The 15,114-nt window shown below is 38.0% G+C and overlaps 1 protein-coding gene across 5 annotated transcripts in view; it reads left to right on the top strand.

Moving 5' to 3' along the window:
- Window positions 1–15,114, top strand: part of TPK1 (thiamin pyrophosphokinase 1) — a 342,443-nt gene that overhangs the window by 188,845 nt on the left and 138,484 nt on the right. For all 5 annotated transcript variants that reach the window (XM_035021317.1, XM_035021313.1, XM_035021314.1 and 2 more), the window contains one exon: window positions 9,227–9,373. In XM_035021317.1, the coding sequence (XP_034877208.1) occupies window positions 9,227–9,373 (147 nt within the window). The remainder of the gene's footprint in view (window positions 1–9,226; window positions 9,374–15,114) is intronic.

Here is a 15,114-nt window from a genome sequence, read left to right as displayed (position 1 = left end):
GAAGATGAGAACTGTTTGTGGCATTTGTCAGTTAGATTGATTGTGGTTCATATATGGAGCATCTTTAATCTCTAGACGAGGAATTTGAATTTTGATCTACAGGTGATGGTAATCCACTAAAGAATTTTGAATGGAAAACCATAAGATAATTTTGAGAAACAGCATAATGGTTGTATGCAAGCTGAATTAAAGGACAGAAGTTACAATGACACAAATAAAAGAACCGATTACAGGATGCTTTGAAGAATAACTCTTTAGGCATTTTCCCCATCAAGAATTTGAGAAAGGGGGGTGCCTGGGTGGCTCAGTTGGTTAAGCGACTGCCTTCGGCTCGGGTCATGATCCTGGAGTCCCGGGATCGAGTCCCGCATCGGGCTCCCTGCTCGGCGGGGGGTCTGCTTCTCCCTCACCCTCCCCCGTCTCATGCTCTGTCTCTCTGTCTCATTCTCTCTCTCAAATAAATAAATAAAATCTTTAAAAAAAAAAAAAAGAATTTGAGAAAGGAATAGGGACCATAAAAATAGACAAAGTCTATACTTGATAATGATTTGGTCTTGTTTGCCAAAGAGTTACAGAGTGAAACTGTAACCGTTTAGCTAATCATTCAGCTGACAAAAGTCCTTTATGTGTATCCAGGTATTCTGCTAAGTATTGTAGGTTGAAAAGTGCATACTGAATGAGACAGTTTCTGACTCTTAAGAATGTGTGGCCTTTGGAGAAGATGCTTTTGTTAAGCAGATTATCCTGATATGTTGTCAGTGATGCTGTAGTTGAAGTCTGATGGGACCCATGAGAAGCCCCTTGGGAGCGAACCTTCTCCACGGTCCACTCTCCTTGAGCAAGACAAATTAAAAGCTATCTGGAGTGAGGGGAGTGTTTCATTCTGAGTATTTAGGGTGAAAGGTAAAGCTCATAGGTTTGGGATGTCAAAGGGTAGGCAATACTGAAAGTACATGCACGATAACAGAGAATGAACCAGTACGGAGGGGACCACACACACACACACACACACACACACACACACACACACAACCTTACTGGGACAGGTCAGTCTCTCCTGGCCGCCCCCTCCGCTGACTTGGAGCCAGTGTGTCCAGGACCTCTACCAGCAAGAGTGCCTTCCAGTCTGCACAAGGAGGTTGGAGTCCCTTCTGCTGAGCTCTCTAGAGAGGCACAGGGCATAGTAAGTGCCCCATGGTCAGTGAGAGTGTGGGCTGCCTGGGCTTTTATGCTAAAACTTTTACCAGGGGATTATGGTTTATAGCAGTTAGGAGTCTTAGTATAGATCCGTATCAGTGCCTTTGTAGTTTTTCTCTCAAATGCAGACAAGCTTGGATACATCAATCACTTTTCAGTGATATAAATAGGTCCCTTCCTCCTCTCTCTCTCTTTTTTTTTTAACTTTAACAGGTTCAAAAACAAGTTTTGTATAAACACGTTTATGACATTTCTTAATAACATATTTACAATTTGACAAAGTTGGAAAAAATACTCTGTTCAAACAAAGTCATTTTTTTTTAGAAAGTGGAGGTAGGCATCCTTTGAAAATGCTTACACTAATCACACCCTTAACTCTGAATTTTCTTAGATTTCTCATCTGTGAATGGAAGACTCATTATCTTGCCATTGCAAGAGGCATTATTTCTTTCTCACCCAAACAGGCTTACATTAAACTGTGACTCAGTGAGCTTGGTTGAAATTTAAATGGGATCCCTCTAGTCATATTTTCACAAGCTGCCATTCAGCTAGGTATATTCTGTGTTTGTAAGTAGAGTTATCTTCTGATACCGTGAAATCTGTGGTCTTTAATTTCCTTGGTGTCTCATTTTACTTTATATCAATCTCTGGAATTTCTTTATAGGCTTATTAAAACATTTTGACATTGCTGATTTTTGGGTCAGTTTATAGTTTTTGCTCTATCTTGATCCAACTTTTTTTGTAGGAAATAGATAGAAAACAGAAGTTGATTTTTTACATTTTACATTTTATATATACATTTTATATATTATAGAATATGGCCTAATAGGCATGTGTTGGTTACTTGTGTGTATATGTGCACAAATACAATATAATACAATATTTAAAATGTTTTTTCATGGGGCTATTAAGATTGTAACACTTCTTTAGAATTACAAATATTGAGTCCTTGGTACATCACAATCAGGAGAAAACATGTTAGCCTCTGAGACTGGCATTCTTTAGAGAATAGTAGGCATGTTAAAAAAAAAAAAATGACTTGCCCTAGACCATGTATGCCCTGCCTGCTAGTGCCCTCTGAAATTCATGGTTCATTCTCACCAAAATCTCCTGTGCGTGCAGGGTCTTTATGTCTAACTCCAGCATAAATTGGGCTTTTCCCTAAGGACGGCAATTCTCTGTAGTCCTAGTGGTGCTGTTGTTTCGTTTTGTTTTGTTTCTCCCACTACTTTTTCTAGAATGGGCTCTGGAAGTTAGAGGTAGGTGTCTTCACTGCTGTTTGCCGTTTTTTGATTTGTCCTGTCCAAAACTCTAGCCATTCATCACTTGAGTACGTGAAATGTAGCTGATTCAAATTGAGACATGTTATTAGTGTAAAGTACATTGACAGTTTTGGAGACCAGGTTTGAAAAAATGTAAAATATCTCCTTATTGTTACCAGCTTTATTGAGATATAACTGATATATAACTTTGTATAAATTTAAGGCATACAACATGATTTGATACACAAATGTATTAATAGAGTTAATGAATACCTCTATCACCTCACATAATTACCTTTTGTTTTATTTTGACTTTTGGGTATGGTAAGAACATTTAAGATTTACTGTCTTAACACCTTTCAAGTATATAATACAATATTGGTAACTTTGGTCACCATGCTGTATTAGATCCCAGAACTTACTCATCTGATAACTGGGGGTTTTGTACCCTGTGACTAACATCTTTCTTTTTCCCACCACCAGCGTCTGGCAACCATCATTCTACTCTCTGTTTCTGCGAGTTTGGCTTTTTTTAGATTCCATATAAGAGATCATACGATATTTGTCTTTCTTTGTCTGATTTAGTTCATTTAGCATAATGCTTTCATGGTCCATCCATGTAGTTCTTACTGGTAGGATTTCCTTTTTTCTCGTGGCTGAATAATAGAACTAATTTACATTTCTCTGATGATTAATGATGTTTGGCATCTTTTCATGTACCTGATGGCCATTTGTACATCTTTAGAAAGTGGCTAGTAAGCTCCTCTGCCCATTTTTTAATCAGGTTGATGGGTTTTTGCTATTGAATTATATGAGTTCCTTTTATACATTTTGGATATTAATTTCTCATCAGATAGATGATTTGCAAATATTTTCTTCTATAACAAAAACTGCCTTTTCCTCTTGTTGATTGTTTATTTTGCTGTGTAGAAGCTTTTTAGTTTGGTGCAGTCTCACTTTTTAATTTTTGCTTTTGTTGCTTGTGCTTTTAGTGTCATCTCTAAAAAATGGTTGACAAGACCAATGTCAAGGGTCTTTTTCCCTATGTTTTCTTCTAGAGGTTTTATAGTTTCAAGTCTTATGTTTAAGTCTTCAATTTATTTTGAGTTAATTTTTGTGAGTGGTATAAGATAAGGGTCCAATTTTATTCTTCTGCATGTGATTGTCCAGTTTTCCTAACATCTCAGTATTTTTAATACAGATTACATCTTAAAATATATATTTAGATGTAATGCATTAAAATATATTTTAAAATTAATTTTACCTCTTTTTAAAAACTTTTAAAATGTAGTTCTTGAGCATTTAAAATTGCCCATATGTATCCCCTTATATTTACATTAGACAGTGCTGTTTTATTCCTTTCTTCTTTTGCCCTAAAAACTTTAGTTCTCAACCTCATGGCAACTCAATCACTCATTGCTGCAGTCCTCATCATGACAGTCTTGGTCATTTCCCCTCCTGTCTTGATCAAGTAAACTTCTAGGTCACCAAAGGTCACTAATACTTTTTTCAGCAGTACTGTCTTGACTCATGGTAAATTTTGTATACACTTGAATGAACCTTCCAATACACAGACCTCTTGTTTCCTTAAACTTATCCCCTCTGGTTATCTTATTTACTTTTTTAACTAAATTACTCAGTTCAGTGAACACACCTAGACCTTGTTGATAGCAAGTTTTATAAGCCCTCCATAACCTCTGTTTTATCTATTTGACTCACTTTTTTGTAGCCTGACTCCAGCAGTTCTTCAGCTCAACCAGTACTCTGATCCATTGACCGTGATCTTTTACTCTCCTCCAATCCCTGTTTCATTTTTTCATTTATTCAAAAAAATACTTACTGGACACCTGTTATGTGCCACTTCTTGTGTGATGTAATGCTGGCTTACACCCCCTGGTGATTTTGGTGGCTTGAGCCATAGTTGTGATGAGGTTGTGGGTATTGAGAAGTGGAGAAATTCTGGACACATACTAACTTTTGGAAATACATAGATCATGTCCTTCCTCTGCTCATAACGGCTCCCCATTTAATGCCTGTAAAAGTCGGGGACTGTGGCTTAACGAGTCTCTATGAATTTAATACTTACAGTTTACTCTGATTTCTCCCACTAATTTCTCATTTAATTTTAGCAGCTAGCCTCCTGATACTCTTTGAAAATGCCTGGGGCCATGTCACTGCTTCAGGGCCTTAACATAGTCAGTCTGCTGTCTGAAGAACCTGCTCCAGGTATCCGCACACATGGCCACCTCTCTCATCTCTTCTGGGTCTTTGTGCTACTCTAGTATTTTTGCAATGTAGTCTGCCCTAGCGCCTATCTATCTATCTATCTATCTATCTATCTATCTGTCTATCTATTTATTTTTAAAATTTTATTATGTTAATCACCATACAGTACATCATTAGTTTTTGATGTAGTGTTCCATGATTCATTGTTTGTGTATAACACCCAGTGCTCGATGAAGTACGTGCCCTCCCTAATACCCATCACCTAGCTCCTATTTAAAGTGGAAGCATGTTCCCAACCTGTCATTTTTGGTCTCCCCTCTCCTGCTCTGTTACTCTCCCAATTTTAACACTTACCAGCATTTCACATCCTAACTAACAGACTTACTTGTATGTCTGTCAATTGTGTATTATCCTCCATTTGAACGTCAACACCATGAAGGCAGGGGTTTTTGTCTTCTTTACTGATATGTCATAAGTGTTTAGAATAGCACCTAACACATGGTAAACGATCCATAAATATTGCCAGAACTAACACATATGAAATAAGTTACTTTTTTCAAAAGCCACAGACTATTTGAACCTTTGTTAAGTAGGGAAGTACTCTTGTAGGAATGAGATGATGTTAACTCAGCCTAACAAATAGCTTCTTGCCTCTCCGGTTATTTATTCAGTTTTTCCTGAGTTTTTATATGCTTAGGGGAAGCTCAGTAAATACTTGTTGTCTGTTCTGTTGCGAACACTGCAGCTAGCATCTGGGATACATGGGCCTCTTCTAGAAGGAGAGATACTCAAGTATATCAACAGTTATAACAAAGTGTGACTGGGTATATTGTAAAGAATACTTATGTTACTTAAATTGGGAATTTTGTCTGATGCAGACACAGACATCTGAAATTAAAGGCCTTGTTATACATACAGGTCCTAGAAAGGAAGGCATGGTGTGCCATGCTGGGGGCTGCATGGGAGGAGTGCCCAGCAAGCAGGCTCAAACAGGTCGGGAGCTGGGAGATAGAGCGAGGCCCCATGGGAAGTGCTTTATTGGGAGTCAGGGTGGGTAGACAAGCAAAGGCTTGAGAGGATTTCATTGGTCTGTTGGAATGTCACTAGGTCACAGTCTGGAGGGCAAGAAGGGGAAACTTGTGGCAGGGACCAGCCTTATCACCCTGTGCACCTGTTCACCTGGGCCAGGGGCTCACGGACTGTCTGAAGATGTTGAAGCCTCAGGAAATACAAAGTTTTAAAAACTTACCACACACTGGGTGAAATTAGAAATAAATGCAAAAGGCTTTGGATCCACACAGAAGAGTCACCCTGGGCAGTCTGCAAATGGTCTGTTTCAGATTGAACACTGTCCTAGTGGCATTGTAGTCCTAAAGACATAACTGTAGCCTTGCAAAACCCATGTAAATATGTAGGGGTGGTATCACTGTCTCGTCTCTCTCTGTGAACACCTGACGCCCTACTTACAGCCAGAGCCAGAGAACTGCAGAAACCTCTCAGGCTGACCCTCCCCTGCCCTGCCTGCAGCCCCCATTGATCCTCTAATGTTTTTAATCAGTCTTGCTAAATACTTCCTGTAGGGAGAATGAGTAGTGATGAGAAGTAATCTTGCGGCTTCTTTATTCTGAAAAATTCAGTCACTGATCTACAGATACCGCTTATTCATCATGATGCCCCAGTGCAGAAGAGGGGGTTAAATTTCAGCCTTAAAGGTTATGGGATCCCTCAAGGCTTAGAGTATAGTAATGAAAAATTGAGAACCTAAAAAGGGGTTCCGGAATCTGCATAGTGAATAAACTCTCACCAGCCTTGCTTCTGATGTGAATTTAGGATTATGTGCGTAAGAAGATGCCATGTGGGGTGCCTGGGTGGCTCAGTTGGTTAAGCGACTGCCTTCAGCTCAGGTCATGATCCTGGAGTCCTGGGATCGAGTCCCGCATCGGGCTCCCTGCTCGGCAGGGAGTCTGCTTCTCCCTCTGACCCTCCTCCCTCTCATGCTCTCTGTCTCTCATTCTCTCTGTCTCAAATAAATAAATAAAATCTTTAAAAAAAAAAAAAAAAGGTGCCATGTGCTTTTTACTGGAGCCTTAGCAGTTTCGCTAGATTTCATATATAACTTCTTTGAATGTCTTTTTCTTCAGTTTAGAGCAGATTCTCTCTAGTCTTTCCGAGGTGGTATATAATTTCTGGGCCGATTCCCCACTGGTCTGGAGTGGCTTTACTAATAAATCCTAGCCATTTCCCTGACCTGATACCCCAAACAGAAGCAGTCTCCTCGGCAGGTCTAAGCCTAACTGCTTACAAGTTACCCTCTTCCTCAGAGGGTTAACAGATGTCCTTGTCTTTGCCTATGTATTCAGAGTAATACATGCTTCCCAGGGTGCGTGCTCTTCCTGGACCCCAAATCTAATGCTTTGGGTCCTTGAAAGATCTCCAAAACTAGTATCCTAAGACAGGCACACCACACAGGTTTGGCATGAAACATCTTATCCAAAGTAAAAATTCCTGTTCTCCCTACTTCTGATGAAGTCAGAAACAGAAAACTCATTTCAAATATCTTGGTTCTTCTGTGTAATTTACCTTTTGTGTTTTTATGGGACCCCATTCTGATTTACATATTCCCACAATATAGCAGTTAAGCTATTTCTTCCTTAGGCGGTGTGTCATTTCTTGCAGTGTCTTCACTTACTCTTCCATCAAACACTTGGCTGTCTTCGATGTGTTAGGCACTGTTCAGAGACCAGGGCTCTAACAATGGGACCAGAGAAACACAACCTTTGGCCTCATGGACTTCTTATGCTTACTGTTCCTCTAAGAGTGGGGTGCTTGGTTAACGTGGTATTCTTTTAAAATCATGGCATCTTTATGGACTGAATGTTATTTAAGGTTTTTTTTCATGAACTATTTTAAAAACCTAAACCACATGCTCCCTGTTTTTAAACAATATCTATTTTATTCCAGATGTAGTGATTATTATTGCAGTCCGTTTTTATTGTTCGTAAGGTTTTCTTGTAATATTTTAATTAAGCTCTTCAAGCCTTCCTCTTCCACAATGACTATATCCGCTTTGACTGTGTTGATGCATTATGAGATTAGGATGAGTAGAAGAAGGTGCATAGGGTCAAGGGAGGAGGCAATGCGTCGTGTCCTGTTCTCAAGCCCATTGTCAGCTGCTTTTTGCAGGAGAAGGTTACTTTACTCCCTTTCACTTCCCCACAGCCCACCTTTACCCTTTGTCTTATATAGAAAGAAAGCAGCAAAGTAATTTTATATGTTAATATCCTGGAAATATATTTTCAACAACAGGGGAACATTTAAATAAATTATACTTTAGTTACAGGAAATGCTGTCTTGAAAGTGTTAAGTAGGAAAATAACATATCAAAGTATAGGTAATAATAACAAAAAATGTTAAAAATATATAACTATAATAATACCAAAAATAATACGGCAATAGAATAAGAGCTAATATTTTTTATTATTTGTTAAATTTTTATTTAAATTCCATTTTTGTTAACATATACTGTATTATTAGTTTCAGGGGTAGAATTTAGTGACTCATCAGTTGTATATAACACCCAGTACTCACCACATCAACTGCCCTCCTTAATACCCATCACCCAGTTACCCCATCCCCCTACCCATCTCCCCGCCAGCAATCCTCATCTGTTTTAAAGAAGGGAAAATAATATAAAGCTGTATTGGCATAAAAATATCTGGAACCCTCAGTTTGTTTCCTAGAGTTAGGAGCCTCTTATGGTTTGCCGCCTTCTGTTTTCATCTTATTTTTCTTTCACTTTCCCTGTGTTCGTCTGTTTTGTTTCTTAAGTTACACATATGAGTGAAATCATATGGTATCTTTTTCTGACTGACTTACTTCGCTTAGCATAATACCCTCTAGTTCCATCCACATCGTTGCCAATGGCAAGAGAATAATGGCTAATATTTTTTAAACAATCACTATGTCGTGAACATGTTCTGAATGCTTTACACTTAACTCCTCTACTTACCTCATTTAAACCCTGTAACAACCTTATCAATTGGCAAATACTATCCAATTTTTGCACGTGAACATAAAAATGAAGCCCTGAGAGTTTAGGCAACATTGCTAGGTTCAGTAAAAAGATACTTGAATTCTAGTGGGGCAACAACCTGTGTGTTATAAGAAGAGACTACGGGTATGCTATGGGGATGGACGGGAGAGGCACCAGGTGCGAAATCAGGGATGATTCCAAATGGAAGGAACACATAAACAGCTGTAAAGGAAGAGTTGACTAGTTTTCCAGGTTAACAGGCAGATGGGAAAAACATAGAATTTGTACTTGAAAGAGTTGGTCTCGAAATGTGACTGCTACTCACCAATTATGTGACTTTAAACAAGTAACTTCATTCCTTCATCTGAACAAGAGAAGTGATATCTACCATTTCTCTATGGCTTATCACATAAAATAGTATTGAAAGCTCTTTTTCATTGTTAGATGCTATTTAATTATTGAAAATACTTTAAGTATGTGACTTTCAGTTTTGTTTTGCCTTGCTTAGGTGGATGTAATTGTGACCTTGGGAGGTCTTGGTGGGCGTTTTGACCAGATTATGGCATCTGTGAGCACCCTGTTCCAAGCTACGTGCATCACTCCTGTGCCAGTTATAATAATCCAAGAGGAATCTCTCATCTACCTGCTTCAGCCAGTAAGTGAAGAATAAATATAATGTCAGCACTTTGCTTCCACAGAACTTTTAACATTTGAGTAGACTTGCAGAAAACATGAGCCTACTGTGTGTCTTCGAAGTTGACACATGAGTGAAATTGACCATGTTTACCTACTTGTGTTTACCCTGGTCTACTGCCTCAGAGCATGGAACAGCAAAAATGTACAGGAGACGCCTCAAAGTTTTCATTTTGCTTGTAACTTTTAATTAAATTGATTAAGAATTAAATTTAACACTTTTGCATTTTGAACAGCTGAATGTGAATGCCACTTGAGAAAAATCTCAACAGAGGAAACACAAAGCTTGGCAAATATTTCAAATGGAATTCTCATATATTTTCAGTGTTGTCATTATAATTGGAAACTGGATTTGATTTTGTTAAGCACTGAAAAGAAAATCTTTAGCTTTTACTCTTCATAAGTTGCCTGCTTATTAATTTCACTGCCTCGGAATAAATTCTAATGATTATATCATTCACTTCCCATGATGAATATCGAGGAAATTTTCTATCAACATAGTACTTAGAACAGAATTCTTATTAAATAAGTTTTATAAGGTTGATCAGTGAGTTCCTCTACAAAAATAATCATTTGGTAACATTTTTAAAAGATAGTGGACAATTGTTCTTTTTTGCCTCTCATTGTAATGTACTGCTTACAGCATTGCTTCTGCCCATCTGCTATCCACCATCTGTAGCATGTCATTACCTAAAAATTGTTGTTTGGTTAATATAGGTACAATGCATGCTCCCTGTTGTTCAGCCAGCTTTGCATTTTTTTTTTCCTGGCTCTTTGCATTGCCTAGCTTTGTTGTTTTCTGGAACACTTCCTATGAGATGTGAAAAGGGAGCTGAAGAATTCCGTTTTCAAACTCAATAATGTCCATTTATTTAGTCAACAACCATTATGGAGTGTCTGCTATTTATTCCACTGCTAGGCAGTTGAGGACTAAGAGAACTAGTTATGTGAGCTTTGCTCTCTAGCGAAGAAGTCATTTATAAAAACATAAACGTAAAGCACCGTTAAAAGATTGGTACATAAATGAGATGAAAGATATGATTTGGTCATAAGTATAGTAAGGAAAGTCCACTCAGAGGCACTCACATTTTATTCACTCAGTTAATTCAACAAATATTTATCGGTTACCTGCCATACACACCAGGCATTTACTTACCCAGGTATTTGGCAGCCAACTAAAGAGACAAAATCCCTGGTTTTCATTCTCTTGAGGCTACATTGGAGCAGGACCTTCAAGGGTGAGTGGATGTTGGCTGTGGGAGATGGGGAGGAAGCCACACAAGGTGGAAGGAGCCACTAAAGAAAGGTACTAGCGTAGGGCATGTCTTCGGATCTGCAGTTTGGAAAATGCCAGGAAGATAAGACTAGAAAACTACTTAGATCATGAAGAGCCTTGAATTCTGCACTGTGGAGTATGGATGTTTTTGCCGTAGGTAATGGGAAGTCATTAAAATATTTCACTTAGTGATATGACATGAGCAGCTATGCTTCTTAGATTTCTAATTATGTGTTTGTTAAATACCTGTTAATCTCCTAACAATTTCTGAAGCGTGAAACTTTCTACTATTATAAATCATTGAGCTTTATTATATAATATTGAGCTGATAGTGTGATTGCTAAAGTAGTCACCTGTAACTTGACTGTAGGTAGATATTCTAGTTAATAGATTACTAGTTGAAGCTGCAGTACAATAATTTTTAAAAAGTAAAAAAGGGAAGGTTAACTGATAGAAAAAGCCATGTCTGAAAAAATGACTTTTGCCCTTAAGAATTGTTCAGTGTGTTTGGTGTTCTGTACTATCGTTGTAATGTGCATAATTGTGGACTTCCTAAGATGCCTTCAGCCAGGGATTCACTGGATTTCCTCCATCTACAGGTTGCTGTCTGTCGTCCGTTTGGAAAACTCAGCCATTAGTTTTTCAAATATTGTCTCAGTACCAATCTTCTCTCTTCCTTGGCGACTCCAATTAACTGTAATTAAGATTCTCGTTGTATCATGTGTATCTCAGAACTTCTCTTTCACATTTTGTATGCTTTAACCTCCCCGGGCTGCATTCTGAAGCTCATCACCTGTATTCTGTACCACTCTTCTGCTTTAGCCATGTCTATTTTGCTGCTAAAACCATCCACAGAGTTTTAAATTCCTGCTGTGATTCTTCTTTCTTATATGCTTGTCCTCTACTCACTTTTTCAAGACCCTTTCTTTAAAACATAATTGTCATACTTTATTGTCGAGAGTAATTCTAATACCTGTGGTCTTTATAAGTCCACTGTCTTGTATTCACTTTCACTTTTATATTTTGTAACCTTGATTCCTTCTGTGTGTTATGATTTTTGGCCATGACCTTATATTTCTGGGAACTTCACCTGTGAGAATTATTTGAAGTGTGAGTTAAAAGTGAGTCCATGGAGAATTTAGAGCAGACTCCTAGCCCAGTTATTTGTAGCCATTAACAACCTAGGACATCTATGGAGACTTTTTGACCATCTAGGTGTTGTGAATTCTAGCAGTTCTGCTAGGTTACAGGTGCTCAGGGGAGACTTGCCCCCTCTTCTCAGCTACAGAGTACCAGGGCTTGGTTGGGCAGTTTTCCTAGTGGTCCAGTGGAGTGTTATTTATATTCATTTACACTGAAAGTCTCTGCTTTATATGGTGCAGTCTCCTTTTACACTCCCAGCATTGGCAGGCCTTGGGCCTTGTCTCCTGATGACCTTCCATACTTGGATGCCTTGGAAATCAAAGCTCAAGTTCATCTGCTTTGGTAAACAAATATTTCAAAGGTGAAAGTTAGATTTGGTTTTCTTTTTCAGTCAGACCTTAGTTTTTGGCTTCTGAGTATCCTTAAAAAAACAAAAACAGATGTTTGATGCCTTTAAAAAGATTTCTTTAACTTTTTTCTAGCACTTTTTATTGTTTTAAGTTGGTCAGGGTACTAATTTGTCACACTGCCTCTGTAAGTCTGGTCTTACTCTGCCTATGTTACAGGAGTAATTAACCCCCAATCTCAGAGGCTTATCTGAGATTAGGTTTTTGAGGTTTTTTTCTCATCAGTGGAATATCTGGTCTGGTTTGGGCAGCATCCTCCATTTTATATCTAAGCCAACTGGAAGAAATTGTGGAATCTGGGGAAAAGATAGCCAGAAAGTGGCACTGCATGTTTTTAAAGGCCAGGCCTGGCTGTGTCCTCTATCACCTTTGGTGGGAACACAGTGACATTCCCCAGCGCACTGCAAGGCAGTCTAGGAAAAGAAGGCTGTGGCCTTGAAGCAGGGAGAGGAACCACTGTGTGAGCATAGAACACTGTCTCTCTCAAACTGCCAGAAACTGAAGTTTGGAAAGAAAGTCTGGAATCATGACCCTACATAATTTCTAGGAGCATACTTTTTTTCCCATTTATAAAGTATGTTAAACTTAGTTGTTAAAACAGAATCCTCAGTTCTCCCAACATAGTTGTCATATCGTGTCATAGGCTACATGCTCCAAAACAATGCCTTCTGGATTCTTTGGTATTGTGATTTTGTCTCATTGAAATAACTAGGAAATTACCTATCCTAAGAAAGTAATGATTACATAGTGTGGGGCAGAAACCTGCACAGTCACACCCTCTGTCATGTAGAGGGGTGACAGTATTTAGCATAGACCTCTACCTGCGGGGTTAACAGTGATGGCTTTGCTTCTCTTTGGCACTCGTTCTAGAGAAATCTTCCCAGAGTGTGCTCTTCCTCTCTCTCTCTCGTCAAATAAATAAAATCTCCCCAGAAACACATAGTAGGTCCCTGCTTTTCAGTTGCTTTTAGTAAGAGAACACTAAGACAATTATTGGTATAAATGCAAAAGTCAAAATGAGTATGTTTGAGGGTTTAGGATATGAACCAATCTTATATAGTGTGCCATATTTTTAACAGTTTTAATTATGCACTTATGAAATGTGATTAACACCAAAACTTAATCAAAAGCTATACTAAAATTAGTTCATAGAACCATTCTACATTCTAAAATTAGACTCAGATCATTGAGCTGAACTGACTTTGTCATGTGTGTTTTGATGTTATCCATGTACGAGAGCATACATCTCTATTAGGCAGTGTGCATGTTTTGGGAGGATACTCAGGGTGTCTATAGTTGCTGTTCATTGTTTATAGGACTGATCATAATCACAATCAAAATGGACAGAAAAAACCTCATAACTTTAAATTGAAACCATTTTCACATATTGTGGAACTAGGGCCCAAGAAAATCAATCTGGTATGCTTCAGTGCCAAATAAAGAATGGTTTGAAACTTTTTAAATGTATTTTTAATTGAAAGTCAACAAATAGCTGTTCTCAGAAAGGAAGATAATTTTGGAACTTTTACAAGAAGGGTCTAATTTGAGCTTCATAACAGAACTGTGAGGAAAGCAGGACAGGTGCGTCGGTCACACAGCGAAGTGTTTTGACCTAACACTTTCCACTACACTACATTTCCTCTTTCTTAGGGCTAGTGGATTAACGTGCAAATAGCGAACTCTTAGAACAAGTTACAGTTCATAGGCTGGTGATTATCCATAAACAATGTTTAACTGAGGGGCCAGTTGGTGTGTGTGTGTGTAATTATTCTTCACAACATTTTCAAATAAGATGAATTTGGGGTACACTTTAAAGGTATATCCCACCTCGTTGCTCCCCTAAACTAAACAAAAATGACTCGAATTTCCCTCAAGTATAACAAAATCTACATACATCAAGAATTTTTATCATTGAAGAAGATTGAGTGAGATTACCTTTGAGCTTTGCTAAAAATACTTCAAAAGTGGTGAAACTCAATGTAAATGCTAATTATTATGAGTATTATTTTTGAGAACAGTGTTTTCTAGAATTGGTTCTGTAATTATAGATTGTCTGAAATTGAAGATAATAGCAGGAGGATGAGACATGTTATGGGAACTGTTGGTATGACTGATGAAATGTTTTGGTGCTGTGCTTTGCTAAGAGAACTCATCTGTGTCTATTAAGTGGCAGTGATAGCCCTAGACCAGGGGACTAAAGTGTGCTTTTTTTAAATCTTTATAAAAAAGCCACCCAAACCCCAAATTATCTTAGCATTTCTGCGATAGTCTACATGTGAGACTCTCTTGAGACTGTTAGATAAATAAGTCAGCGTCCTTCATTCATGAGCGGAGAGTCCTTTCGGTCACTGCGGGCTGACCCACATGTCCAGAGACCGTTCCCTTAAGGTTATAGAGGTTGTTCCAGACCGAAATCTTTCATCTGCATTCTCTCTTCATTCCCCTTTCTGTGACTTATTTTGGTTATTACAAATTGAATTTTTTTTAATTTTTTTATTGTTATGTTAATCCCCATACATTACATCACAAATTGAATTTTAAGACAAGGAGACAATGGTATAGTTCCAGATCTATATAAATATGGAAAAATGTTTGGAATTTTTTAGCTGGTTTATTTTTGAATATATAATGTCTTTTATAGTGTTTTGGCATATTTCACTTGTTATGGGTCAAAATATCATTTTGACTGAAAGCCTCAGTAGGTAGCATTTACTTTAAAAATGACAGATGGTACATACCTTCAAATGGAAAATTAAAAATAGAATGCATAATAGCTCCTCCCTTAAAAGTAAGCATTTCTCTTTTACTTTCCAAAATGTCTTCTTAATAAGACTTTATGACCTTTTATGAACAGGAGATTTTATGAAACCAGTGAGA

Source organism: Mirounga leonina, unplaced genomic scaffold, assembly GCF_011800145.1.
Source record: "Mirounga leonina isolate KUSES-001 unplaced genomic scaffold, KU_Mleo_1.0 Mir_174, whole genome shotgun sequence".
Classification (NCBI taxonomy): domain Eukaryota; kingdom Metazoa; phylum Chordata; class Mammalia; order Carnivora; family Phocidae; genus Mirounga; species Mirounga leonina.
This window is presented reverse-complemented; position numbering and strand designations above follow the sequence as displayed.